This window comes from Phoxinus phoxinus, assembly GCF_949152265.1.
Source record: "Phoxinus phoxinus genome assembly, chromosome: 1".
NCBI lineage: Eukaryota > Metazoa > Chordata > Actinopteri > Cypriniformes > Leuciscidae > Phoxinus > Phoxinus phoxinus.
Genome location: NC_136876.1, coordinates 45,325,420 through 45,339,630, shown reverse-complemented (window position 1 = coordinate 45,339,630; position 14,211 = coordinate 45,325,420). Strand labels below are relative to the sequence as shown.

The window sequence follows — 14,211 nt, the reverse complement described above, 5'->3', positions numbered from 1 at the left end:
ATTCACTCACTTCTTTTCAGTCAAGTGGACTATATTAGTGAACTAGTGTAGGGAAAAGTGAATGAGGGTATAGGGTGTGATTTGGAAAACAGCCTCTGAGTGTCGACTTTGAACGCTGTTAATTCACAGTATATTCCTGTAGGCTAAAACACCAAATATAACCCAGAATGCATTGTTTTCTACGGTATGTTACTGTTTTAATGGAAAATGGTATGATACTGTCAGAATTTGGCCCTTTTTTACAGCAAGGGTTAACAGTGCACATACACACAGCAGTAAAGTGACTCTCTTGACCAGGAATGAGGAAGCTGCTTTACAGACACTCCTGTTTTACACACGTCACTCAAACACAGAAGCTGGAACTATTTCAACTCCTCAGTTCAGAGAAACAGAAACTGGAGTATTGTTGAGCTGTTGTGTGTTCGTGTCTCTGTATTCATGCAGTAAAATGGCAGAAGCAAGAATTTCTCAGGATGAGTTCATGTGTCCAGTGTGTCTGGATCTCCTGAAGGATCCAGTGGCTATCCTCTGTGGACACAGTTACTGTAAGATCTGCATTACAGACTGCTGGGATCAGGAGGATGAGAAGAGAGTCTACAGCTGCCCTCAGTGCAGACAGACCCTTGTGAAAAAGAAGTGTGCTTAATTGTATTGAAAGCGTACTTTTTTTGTGCTTAATATCATAAAAGTATACTTTTTGAAAAGTGCACTTGCAGATAATATAATATAGTTCAAATTAAATACCACTTAAGTGTACTTAAAGGGAATGCACTTTAATGACAATATTTCTTAACACACTTAAGTGCACTTTTTACAAATGCACTTTGTAATAATGTCTAATTAAGTTTAACTTAAAGTAAGTACACTTTAATCACAATATTTCTTAACACACTTAAGTGCACTTTTTACAAATGCACTTTGTAATAATGTCTAATTAAGTTTAACTTAAAGTAAGTACACTTTTATCAAAATATTTCTTAACACACTTAAGTGCACTTTTTACAAATGCACTTTGTAATAATGTCTAATTAAGCTTAACTTAAAGTAAGTACACTTTAATCACAATAGTTCTTAACACACTTTAGTGCACTTTTTACAAATGCACTTTGCAATAATGTCTAATTAAGTTTAACTTAAAGTAAGTACACTTTCATCACAATATTTCTTAACACACTTAAGTGCACTTTTTACAAATGCACTTTGTAATAATGTCTAATTAAGTTTAACTTAAAGTAAGTACACTTTCATCACAATATTTATAAACACACTTAAGTGCACTTTTTACAAATGCACTTTGTTATAATGTCTAATTAAGTTTAACTTAAAGTAAGTACACTTTCATCACAATATTTCTAAACACACTTAAGTGCACTTTTTACAAATGCACTTTGTAATAATGTCTAATTAAGTGTAACTTAAAGTAAGTACACTTTCATCACAATATTTCTTAACACACTTAAGTGCACTTTTTACAAATGCACTTTGTAATAATGTCTAATTAAGTTTAACTTAAAGTAAGTACACTTTCATCACAATATTTATAAACACACTTAAGTGCACTTTTTACAAATGCACTTTGTTATAATGTCTAATTAAGTTTAACTTAAAGTAAGTACACTTTCATCACAATATTTCTAAACACACTTAAGTGCACTTTTTACAAATGCACTTTGCAATAATGTCTAATTAAGTTTAACTTAAAGTAAGTACACTTTCATCACAATATTTCTTAACACACTTAAGTGCACTTTTTACAAATGCACTTTGTAATAATGTCTAATTAAGTTTAACTTAAAGTAAGTACACTTTCATCACAATATTTATAAACACACTTAAGTGCACTTTTTACAAATGCACTTTGTTATAATGTCTAATTAAGTTTAACTTAAAGTAAGTACACTTTCATCACAATATTTCTAAACACACTTAAGTGCACTTTTTACAAATGCACTTTGTAATAATGTCTAATTAAGTGTAACTTAAAGTAAGTACACTTTCATCACAATATTTCTTAACACACTTAAGTGCACTTTTTACAAATGCACTTTGTAATAATGTCTAATTAAGTTTAACTTAAAGTAAGTACACTTTCATCACAATATTTATAAACACACTTAAGTGCACTTTTTACAAATGCACTTTGTTATAATGTCTAATTAAGTTTAACTTAAAGTAAGTACACTTTCATCACAATATTTCTAAACACACTTAAGTGCACTTTTTACAAATGCACTTTGTTAAAATGTCTAATTAAGTTTAACTTAAAGTAAGTACACTTTCATCACAATATTTCTAAACACACAAGTGTCAGTTTTCTACATAATATTTGACAATAAAATGTAATTTATGAGAGGAGTTCTTAATGTAATATTAATATATTGTACTTTACATCTGTGTAGAGAATACTTTTAATATCATTATGTTGATCTAAGTAAATTAAACACATTTAGTTGTAAGCAAAGTTAAACAAATCTAAACAAAATTAAATTGCATTTAAATTCAGTTAAAATACATTTAATTTAAATTAGACTACACTACACTATAAAAATGATTGACTTTTAGTTAGGTGAATGATCAAGTTTTGTGAACTTACAGAGTCTAACAACACAATGAGTTTGAACAGAAATTAAAAAGCTGAAATATAACCATGCATGAAATATATTAACTTTATTTAATGCGCATGCGCCAGAAATACTACGTCACGATGACGCACTACTTCACTAGAGTTTGAAAAATGCACTGTTATGTTTCTGTAATCGCGATTCGTGAGGAAAGGAAACTGAAGCTGCGCAATCAGGAAGAGAACGCCACGCCACGTTTGATTACAGATGAGACGTTATACTGCAATAATGAGTCAAGTAAGTATATCTTGATGCTTTCTTTATTTTAAAATTTTTACCGTAACATGGCAGTTGTTATTGCGATTAAGAGTGTAACGTTAACACATTACATTATTTTCATCGCAGACAGACGCAATAGACTCGGGAGGTGAATTAATCAGGTTTTCAATAATTTATCTATGATTGCATTCTAATAATTTCTTACATATTATGTTCGCGTGTGGGTGTGTTCGACGAATTTGGCTGCTGAAAAAATATATAATTTAATTAAACCGACTTTTTAAATCATTTAAACATTACTAAATGACAAATTTGCTAAATACAGATCCAATATTGTAACACTCGAAGACATTTATATACATTTAATACATATAATCAATGTTATAACCACCATAAATATTTAATATATCACTCTAGAAATAATGCTTGTAATGTAGCATTATTTTTTTATTTTTGCATTTGAAGAGTGAGTTGTTCAGTTACTATTTGTTTTGGAATATGTTATTTTTTTGTGCTTAAAGGTAGGGTAGGTAGGATTTATATAAAAACTTTTTACCAAATTTGATTAAACTTTCTATATATATCAATGCATAATTAAAATGTAAGTACTCTGATAAAAAGAGTATAAAAATCGAGTGACTCTAGACCGTTTAATCTTCATTAAACACAGCTCATTATTTCCATTCGGGACGAATCACAGGATTGGCTTGCGCGACTGTCACTCTCCGTCGCCATGACTACCGCCGTTATTACTGGCTCTGCCCACGTGCGCGCAGTCGCGCACCCGTTTTTAGGTGGGAGTGAATGGAATTAATGAGCTGTGTTTATTGAAGATTAAACGGTCTAGAGTCACTCGATTTTTATACTCTTTTTATCAGAGTACTTACATTTTAATTATGCATTGGTATATAAAGACAGTTTAAACAAATTTGAATAAAAGTTTTTTTTAGACAATTCTGACCTACCCTACCTTTAACTGGAGTTACACGTTCATTTTGCAGGATCAGTTCATTTGTGATTGGAGATACAGTGCAAGCGGTGTGGAATCACAGGCCTTTATTGATGAGGTGATGTTAACGCTACATAATTTGTCATGAATTGTTGCACAGACAGCACACCCTGATCAAGCTGAAACACTGCTATCAAGTCACTTACTATCCTTATAGCTTTTAAAAACTTTAAATCTTCTCCATTTGCAAGTAATAAATTCCCACCTGTGCATTTACAGATGCCCCCATAATCATCATATATTTTACAGGTATCAAACCAAAGGAAGAGGGCCGCAGAATTGCTGTGTCAACCGTGGTACCAGTAAATACAGGAACATCCTTCATGAAGATTTGCGCGGTAAGCTGAAACTTACAAGCCAAGATGAGGAAACGTTTGCATGGGTCTTGGGTATGGAAGTAAAATAATGGCAAATGTTTTTGAAACAAAAAAGCCTGTTGAATTGCACTACTTGAAAAAAAAAATGCATTGCATTAACTATGCTTGCATTTTAATGCATTGTATTGTTAGGGCTTGCATTGGGTTGAAATTTAAGCTGTGAATATTTCCATTAAAAACATTTCAAACCCATTTTCATTATTAAAAATCCAATAATCCATATTCACCTTTAATATTTTACTTCAAAAATATTCAAATGGTTTAAAAATACAACCTATAATATTTAACAGGTGATTTTCGGTCAAAAAAAAATTTCCGCTTCGCAAATTCAGTGGTTCGAATTGGACAGTAAATTCAACTTTAACATCCAGGAACTGCTAGCCTGGAAATCCAGACCCAAATCCGAAAAATTAGGGGTCTGGCATTGAGTAATATAAATCACCCAACTCGAGGGGCGGCACCAAGCATGTATTTGAAAATCTCAATGCACGCAATTGGATAATACTAGTACGACCAATCACAACTAAGCCCCATACGCCTAGCTACCAGCGGAGCTAACTGGTAGATTAGACTCTTGCCGGCAAAACAGTAAAAACATCCTTCTTACAAAGGAACGTTTCGAGCACCGTCTTCTGTTCCTCTTTTAGATAAAAGTCTAACTCGTTCATTGTAGCGGCCAAAGCTGTTTCAAACAACTGGTGTTCATCCACAGCCATCTTGCAATGTTACTAATGACGAATAATTTGTATCATTATTTTCGTCACCGACATTTTTTCACAGACGAAAACGAGACGATAACTAAATAAAAACCAGTTTTAAATGACGACAACTATGACGAGAATTTATTGACATTTGATTGGGGAATGAATAAACTGCTTCATCAGGGCAGTACTAAATAAAAAGAGAACACAATTTTTTGTTATCCCTCTTATTACTATAATTATTAACATTTTGCAGATACTGCAAGGTGTATAACTTTAAAGCGCAACTGTATATCTATCACTTTCATTCAATTGAGCCAAATATAATAATGGACTGGATCTGTTTTTATAAACAATTGTTTTCCTTCTGTTTTTGTTTTCTTTCTTCAAGGTATTTTTTCTGACTTTCCTGCTTCTCTGGAACATTTCCATTCACATATACTCTGGAGAGCTTCTGGGACATTGACATAAACAGCACTTTCCAACAACTTCAAAACATTTGGTGACAAACGATTTTGGTTTTCTTGTTTTTATGCCGTTGGAGTTCTTCAGATTTTGTTTTGTTTTTAGACAAACTTACATTCACTGTAATTGAGTAAGATTTTAGAAGAAACCATTTGGTCCTGTTGGTGCTAGTAAAGGTTTAAGAGCTTTAATATTTTTACTTTAATATTAAGTCTCATTTGCTAACATTAGTTTATACATTAGCCAAAATGAACTAACAATGAACAATTTATTTACTGTATTTATTCATCTTTGTTAATATTAGGTGTGTGTGCGTGCGTGTGTGTGTGTGTGTGTGTGTGTGTGTGTGTGTGTGTGTGTGTGTGTGTGTGTGTGTGTGTGTGTGTGTGTGTGTTGTGTATGTGCATGTGTTTTTTTTTTATGGGGACCAAATTCCAAATTACCCCAAAAGTAGTAGTACCAGTAAATTACATGGAAACAAAAACAATTTTATATATCATACAGAATGTTTTCTGAAAATGTAAAAATGCATAATGTTTTCTGTGATGTTTAGGTACCTTGGTATTTGAGGAAGAAAATGATTGTGCATATAAGCTTCATTGTCCTCCAGACTCTTTCTAAAGGAGTTAAAGTGTTGTAACTGTTTGTGTTTATGTATAGTGTTTCTTTTGATTGTAACTAGGTTATTAAGAGATTTTTTTTTATTAAAATTTGAAATGTACTAAATTACAACTTTATTATAATTTTTTTTCATTATAAATGTATTTAATTATATAACGAACGATGTACATGTATATTACATTAAAGTATATTTTAGTTCACATTAATTGCTTGTCAGTATATTGTGTAGTGCACTTAAAGTATATTTTAAAGACATTAGAAGCAGTAATGAAAGTAGATATAAAGTTGTATTAAAGTCCCACTTAAGTTGTTCCAAAAAATCACTCTTAATGGCAACTTATTGCATTTTATTTCAACTTAATATGTGATACATTTGAAATTAATTACACTTAATGTGCATTGAGTGCGCCCAAAACAATACATTTAATTCACACTTAAGTGTATTTTTAACTGACATTAAAGTATATTTTAGTTCACATTAATTGCGTGTCAGTATATTGTGTAGTGCACTTAAAGTATATTTTAAAGACATTAGAAGCAGTAATGAAAGTAGATATAAAGTTGTATTAAAGTCCCACTTAAGTTGTTTCAAAAAATCACTCTTAATGGCAACTTATTGCATTTTATTTCAACTTAATATGTGATACATTTGAAATTAATTACGCTTAATGTGCATTGAGTGCGCCCAAAACAATACATTTAATTCACACTTAAGTGTATTTTTAACTGACATTAAAGTATATTTTAGTTCACATTAATTGCGTGTCAGTATATTGTGTAGTGCACTTTAAGTATATTTTAAAGACACTAGAAGCAATTATGAAAGTAGATATAAAGTTGTATTAAAGTCCCACTTAAGTTGTTCCAAAAAATCACTCTTAATGGCAACTTATTGCATTTTATTTCAACTTAATATGTAATAAATTTGAAATTAATTATACTTAATGTGCATTAAGTGCGCCCAAAAGATTGCATTTAATTCACACTTAAGTGTATACTTTTAAAGTATATTATTTGTGTAATAAGTACACTTTATAAAAGTACACTAAAGTGCACTTTTTTTTCACAAGGGGACCTTCAGTCCAAGACCTGCTTTAGCTAAAAACACCATTCTGGCTGAACTGGTGGAGAAACTGAAGAAGACTAAACTTCCTGCTGACTGTTACGCTGGAGCTGGAGACGTGGAGTGTGACGTCTGTACTGGAAGAAAACACAAAGCCGTCAAGTCCTGTCTGGTGTGTCAGGAATCTTACTGTCAAACTCATTTTGACCGTCATGAGGACTATCACTCTCGTAAACCACACAAAGTGATCGATGCCACTGGACGACTGCAGGACATGATCTGCCGTAAACATGATAAAGAGCTAGAAATGTTCTGTATTACTGATCAACAGTGCATCTGTGTGTGGTGTAAAGAGTATGAACATAAAAACCACAACACTGTATCAACTGCAGCACAGAGGACAGAGACACAGGTATGAACTGAGAGAGATTGATCACACAGAAATTAAAGTGTCTTTATTTACTTCCTCATTTACTCATGCTGGTCCAAACCGGTTTGACTGAGTTTCTTCTGTGGAATATAAAAGATGATATTTTGAAGAATGTCTCATATATTTTAGTTTATACATTGAAAGTCAATGAGGTACAAAAGTTTCAAGCTCCAAAAAGGAGAAAAAGCATAAAAGTAATCTAAATAACTAGTGGTTAAAGAAAGAAGTACGCTTAAGTGTATTGACGTGCACTTGTACTGTACTTCAAATTAAAATTATATTTCAAAAAAGTGTACTTGCAGATAATATAATACATTACATGAAACGCCACTTACGTGCACTTAAAGAAAGTAAACTTTCATAATAAAGTACACCTTTTTATAATGTAAAAAAAAATGTTTTAATTAAGTTTTATTTTAAAGTACATTTTAATATTTTTTAATATTTAAATTTAATTCATTAGAATTATGAAATTACATTGTATACACAAATACTTTTTAAGTGGGTCAAAATGTCACTCTTAAAGGGGTCATGACATGTTTTTTTTATTTTTTATTATTATGTTCCCTTAGGTGCAATTATAGTATTACTATAGTTTTTTTTACAAAAAACCTTTAAAATGTAGTGATTTATGACCTTTTCCCACCCTGTTTCTCATCCTCTGATTCAAACAGTCTGTTTTGGGGGTGTTTCCCCTTTAAGAGTTCAGTGTTAACGCCCACTGTTATGATTGGCTAACGTCAGTGCCTATGCATCAATTATTAACGCCCCCGGCCAGAACATTTGCGGATTCAGCGTATTTAAAAAGTAGTTTAAAGTTTTAAATACATTACTTACAGTTTGCGTCGTCGTTGTTGAGCCCAGAATAGTCAGCACGGACTTATCTTTGAGCAACAGTTTTCCTGCTAAGCCAGCATCATATTGAGATTTGTTCTCAAAACAGTCATCCTTCAAATGTATAGAACAAACGCTTAAATTAACACTGCCGTGACTGGGACGTCCGCAAAAAATAAAGTGCATCCATTTTTCCCTGACGTCTGGATCTTTCGGCAGCGTATTCAAAGATGTTGTTTGTCCACAGCCAGGATCAGCACATCTGCGGCATCGTAATTTCCCTGTACACAGACCCACACTCGCTGTCCGTCGACTGGACACTTTTGAGGCGCGCAGCGCGCGGGCGCGACAACGATACGAAATGAGCGTAGTTGTCTTGCGCTTAAAGCGTAGTTGTCTTGTGATGGAGGCGGTCATATGCAAACGCTGGTACGTCACTTCGTACCGTGACGTCACTTCTTACCATGGATCCAGAACGAGCTGTATTTAGAGCTTGATTAAATAAATGATTCGTTTATAATGGGGAGGACGTCTTAAGCTATGAAACTTGCAGGACGTTTTAATGATGCAAAGACCTCTTATATACCAAAAGATCAAGGCAAATTTGGTTTCTCATGTCTTGATCTCTTTAAGTTTAGTTAATTGTTTTAAATTTAAACTATAATACATTTTTTAATCAATAGCAATTAACATGCAATTATGTGTCTGAAAACATTACGTTCAGTTCACACTTATTTCACAATTATATTAGTATATTATTTCCAAAATATGCTACTTTTAAAAGAGCCAAGTTGTGATTCACAAATCGTCACCATATTGTATCTGGCGTCTGTAAACAGCGAGACATTCTTCTAAATATCTTCCGTTGTGTCTCACAATAGACAGAAAGTCATACAGGTTTGGAGAGACTTGAGGAAGAGTAAATGATGATACTAATGATATAAAACTACTGATGAAATAATGCTGACATTTCAGGAAACCATGAATCTGTGGTTTGAACCAGACAGTAAAAACTTACCATGCAAGATCTTTAACCACTTCACCAACTCTGGATTGATGTAACTTTAATGTGTGTGTGACAGTAGTTTTATGTGTGATTCCCTGTCACTGGTGTGTCCTCCAGAAACAGCTGAAGGAGACGCAGATGAAGATCCGGCAGAGGATCCTGCAGAGACAGAAAGATCTTCAGCATCTGAGAGAGGCTGTGAAGTCTCATAAGGTGAGTCTGGAGAAGAAGAAGAGAAGTGTGAGACGTCTCAGTTTGGACTCTGTCAGTCCTGCTGAAGCCACTGTGTGATTGTGATGTGTGTGTAACAGCGCTCTGCACAGACAGCAGTGGAGGACAGTGAGAGGATCTTCACTGAGATCATCCGCTCCATTGAGAGAAGCCGCTCTGAGGTCACACAGCGGATCAGAGATCAGGAAAAGACTGCAGTGAGTCGAGCTGAAGGACGACTGGAGCGACTGGAGCAGGAGATCAATGATCTGAGGAGGAGAGACGCTGAGCTGGAGCAGCTTTCACACACACAAGATCACATCCAGTTCCTGCAGGTAACAGAGATCTAGAAGAACTGGATCATAGTGGACTTGAGTAAGATCCAGTTATGACAGAGAAACATTTCATGAGAGCAGAATGAGCCGTTGACTGAGATGTTGTCAGGAATTCAGTCGAGTGTTGTGTTATCATATAATCATCAGTCAGACTCTCATCATTGTGTGAAAGTGCTGGATTGAAGCGAGTCACTGAAGAGAAGTCGAGTCCACAAGAGCCGCTCAGATCTGATATAGTGCAGGTTATTGGCTGAAGTGTGGAGATGATGAGTTTTGATTTCTGTTTTCTGTAGAGTTTCCAGTCTCTCTCAGCACCTCCTGAATCTACAGACGAACCCGACGTTTCCTTCAGTTCTCTCTCCTCTTTTGATGGCGTGAGAGAATCTGTCCGTCAGCTGAGAGACAAACTGGAGGATTTCTGCAAAGAGGAGATCAAGAAGATCTCAGACGGAGGTAAAGTCCTGCGCCTCGTTTATACAGACGTGTGTAGAAACATCCTAAATCTGAACGTACAACAGTTTCTGAAATGTTCCTTCAATTGCTAAAATGCTAAATGCTAAAACGTCTAAACCCTAATTTTTTCAGAATGTACATTTCCAGAAGAAAATGTGAATGGTGCTTGCAGTGGCAAAACTCGCCACTCGGTTGCTAGGGTGCGGTTAGCTAGATTCTAGCAAGATGATAACAAAATTAACATTTTGTTAGCATGATTAGCATGTTAATAGCATGATGTTAACATGCTTTTAACAAGATGTTAAGATGATTAGCATGTTGTTAGTATCATGCTAGCATTATTAGCATGTTGCTAGCATCATGCTATCATGCTTTCATCAAGATGTTAGCATGATTAGCATGTTCCTAGCATAATTAGCATGTGGCTAACATGTTTTAGCAAAATGCTAGCATGATTAACATGTTTTTAGCAAGATGCTGGCATGATTAGCATGTTTTAACAAGATGCTAGCATGATTAGCATGTTGCTAGCATAATGCTAGCATGATTAGCATGTTTCTAGCATAATACTAGCATGATTAGCATCTTGCTAGCATCTTGCTAGCATGTTTTTTGTGTTGTTAGGTGGTTGCTAAGGTATTCTGGGTGGTTTCTAGGGTGTTGCTATGGTGTTCACACACACACACACTCTCTCTCTCACTCACACACACACACACACACACACACACACACACACACACACACACACACACTCTCTCACTCACACACACACACACACACACACACACACTCTCTCACTCACACACACACACACACTCTCTCACTCACTCACTCACTCACTCACACACACACACACACACACACACACTCTCTCTCTCACTCACACACACACACACACACACACACACACACACACACACACACACACACACACACACACACACACGTTCTTCTAAATTCTAAAGTTAATTTTTTTTCACATTTGGTTCATAAACAAATAAAATAAATAATATGCCAATAACAATCTTGTGCCTCTACAATCTCTTGTCTTGTCCTTCCGTGTTTATTATGTGGCATTGTTCTGTACAATTTTGTACATTTTGTAAAAAAAGACATTTCAATGCATCGAAAACTATCAAAATTATATTTGAAAGAATATTCATTTGTAATGTCTAATTTTTATACATGTATAAATTCACTAAATGTATTACACAAATGATGATATGAGCGGTCGGCCACATCCAGTAAATGAACGGATCTCTATCGCCCTCTGCTGAGTGTTTATGCACAAAACTATTTCTTTATTAAATTATAATTCCTTTAGGATTTTCTTTAACCGACAGACGGCAGAATTATACACCCAACACCCAGATCCATATCCAGACACAACTTACATTTCATTTAGATCATCATTTAAGCATTTTTTTTGTCATAAAAATGTAATATTTTGCATGCAAGCTAATGGTATATTTGAGGAATTGTATCTCCAAAAACACAGCATTACTGTATAGCTGAGAAGTAAACAAAAAAATTATATAGGCCTATTATGTGTATTATTAAAAATATATTTTTTTTATTTATTTACAATCACTCTATAAATGTTGGGGTCACACTGAGTGGAAACTAAGAGCTATATAGATCTATATAGATAGATCATATGAAGGTTAAATGCGTCTCAGTTTATTAATAACTGGTCGTCTTTTATATAAACATGATGGAGGAGATTATTCAGAAATGAGTCCATCATCTAATATCATAGAGCATCATATTATAAATATCTCAGAAATGAATGTATTGTATCTTGTCATTTCTCTTCACATGTTCATGTTTATTTCCACAGTCACTTTCCCCAACATGAATCCCAAGACCAGGAACGACTTCCTACAATGTGAGTCTCTAGAAAACCAGCAGAAAAACTCCTGAATGTGTTCATGTTCTTCCTGTAGAAGGAGAAATAAATCCTGATAGAAGAGTTTATAATTGATCATGTAAATGATGATTTGCACAGGATATTTGGTCCGCTGCACTGAGACACTGATGATACACTGAACATGATTCATGAAGAGTTCATATACATTAAAAGATCAGACAGATTCATAATTCCTGTTTCTGATGTGTTTTCTCTCCATCAGATTCCCATCCGCTCACTCTGGATCTGAACACAGTGAATACACACCTCAGTCTGTCTGAGAGGAACAGAGTTATTACTGACACTCACACACAGCAGCCGTATCCTGATCATCCAGACAGATTTGATCATTGGTGTCAGGTGTTGTGTAGAGAGAGTGTGTGTGGACGCTGTTACTGGGAGATTGAGTGGACTGGAGATATTGGTGTGTATATATCAGTGTCATATAAGAGCATCAGCAGGAAGGGATTGGGTATTGAGTGTGTGTTTGGATATAATGATCAGTCCTGGAGTTTGTCCTGCTCTTCCTCCAGTTACATATTCTGGCACAATAACACACACACTTCTCTCCCTGTAAAGTCCACCAGCAGAAGAATAGGAGTGTGTGTGGATGACAGAAGAATAGGAGTGTGTGTGGATGACAGAAGAATAGGAGTGTGTGTGGATCACAGCGCAGGAACTCTGTCCTTCTACAGCGTCTCTGACACAATGAGCCTCATCCACACAGTCCAGACCACATTCACTCAGCCGCTCTATCCTGGGTTTCTGGTTTGTTCTGGATCATCAGTGAAACTGTGTTGATGAACAGATTGTAGAGATTTTACCCAGAATACTTTGAGCTGCTCGATAAACCAGTAACAGTGAGATATTACAGAGACTCTTATTTAATGTCTTTAATATAGCGTAACTTCTGCCACAGAAATAACAGAATAAATGTGTGTATTAAATCCTTCAGTAAAAGAATGGCGTGTGTGTGTGTGTTTGTGTTTATTAAGCTATAATTGTATTGATGGAAATCATATTCATTTAGTTTTTATTTTAGTGACACATAATTATTGTAATATTACTAAGTACCTTTCATTTGAAATAATTAAGGTACTTGTCACAAATCGCTCAGCAACGCCTCCCCCTGGTTTCATCCGCTCCCTCTCTCCGGAATTCTAGGACTGCAATTCCCATCTCTCCCCCCCCCATTATCTATTCCCGGCCGTGCCTGGTTTGTCTTATCATTCTCATCACCGTCACCTGTTGATTATTATCTTCCCTTTATCTGGACTGTCTCCCCCGTTGTTACTTTGCGAAGTCTTGTTTTGCCCTGCGGACATTACCGAGCGTTATTCCCTGTCTCTAGTTATTACCTGTCTCTTTGATCCCTGCCTGGACTCTGTTCTGTGATCCTTTGATCCCTGCCTGGACTCTGTTCTGTGATCCTTTGCTGCCTGCCTCGACCTTCGCCTGTGTTTCGTTACGAGCTCTGGATTTCCCCTTTAGCTGTGTCTGCACCAGTACATGTCTGCTTCTCTCTGCTTTATTACTTGTGTGAATAAAATACTGCAATGGATCTTCAAGCCTTTGACTCACCATCACAGTACTGTATTTGTACTGTATTTTATTTTATTCTAATTTTTTTAATTATTCTTATTTCTTTTTATAATTTAAATGTATTCTATGTAAAGCACTTAGAATTACCATTGCATATGAATATAAATAAACTTGCCTTGCCAAACAAAAATAACAGATTAAGGATAGTGTGGTTTTGAACAATGCCTAATAATTAACAAAATGTTTTTACAGAGACTCTTATTTAAATTTTCTTTAATGTGTGTGTGTGTGTTTGTGTGTATATAATTGTGTGTGTGTTTGTGTGTGTGTGTGTGTGTGTTGGAAATAATCAAAGCAACAAAGACATTTGTTTTTCTCCAAGACATTTTCAGCACAGCGGTTATCTGGGCCTATAG

At 34.9% G+C, this 14,211-nt stretch overlaps 1 protein-coding gene and 1 long non-coding RNA gene across 3 annotated transcripts; both read left to right on the top strand.

The window, feature by feature from the left end:
• The first annotated feature begins 263 nt into the window (after nt 1-263).
• LOC307008835 (tripartite motif-containing protein 16-like) lies at nt 264-13,976 on the top strand. Of its 2 annotated transcripts, none has more exons than XM_079632074.1 (7): nt 264-625; nt 7,095-7,488; nt 9,464-9,559; nt 9,658-9,891; nt 10,185-10,344; nt 12,185-12,232; nt 12,477-13,976. In XM_079632074.1, exons 1-7 carry the CDS (start codon nt 582-584, stop codon nt 13,052-13,054), a joined length of 1,554 nt encoding a protein of 517 aa, XP_079488200.1. In that variant the 5' UTR covers nt 264-581; the 3' UTR covers nt 13,055-13,976. The 2 variants fall into 2 exon arrangements, with proteins under 2 accessions (XP_079488200.1, XP_079488201.1); XM_079632075.1 differs by having other exon boundaries at nt 264-636.
• On the top strand, nt 3,818-5,751 carry LOC307009384. The gene is made up of 3 exons (XR_013800023.1): nt 3,818-3,907; nt 4,099-4,187; nt 5,319-5,751. It is a non-coding gene; the product is annotated as an uncharacterized lncRNA (long non-coding RNA).
• Nucleotides 13,977-14,211: the final 235 nt, after the last annotated feature.

Bases quoted from the DNA above. Each gene is read 5' to 3' on its own strand.
- LOC307008835 (XM_079632075.1), top strand. From the start codon at position 449: ATGGCAGAAGCAAGAATTTCTCAGGATGAGTTCATGTGTCCAGTGTGT. The intron at 7,489-9,463 runs GTATGAACTGAG...TGTGTCCTCCAG, and splicing joins CACAGAGGACAGAGACACAG to AAACAGCTGAAGGAGACGCA. The intron at 12,233-12,476 runs GTGAGTCTCTAG...TCTCTCCATCAG, and splicing joins CAGGAACGACTTCCTACAAT to ATTCCCATCCGCTCACTCTG.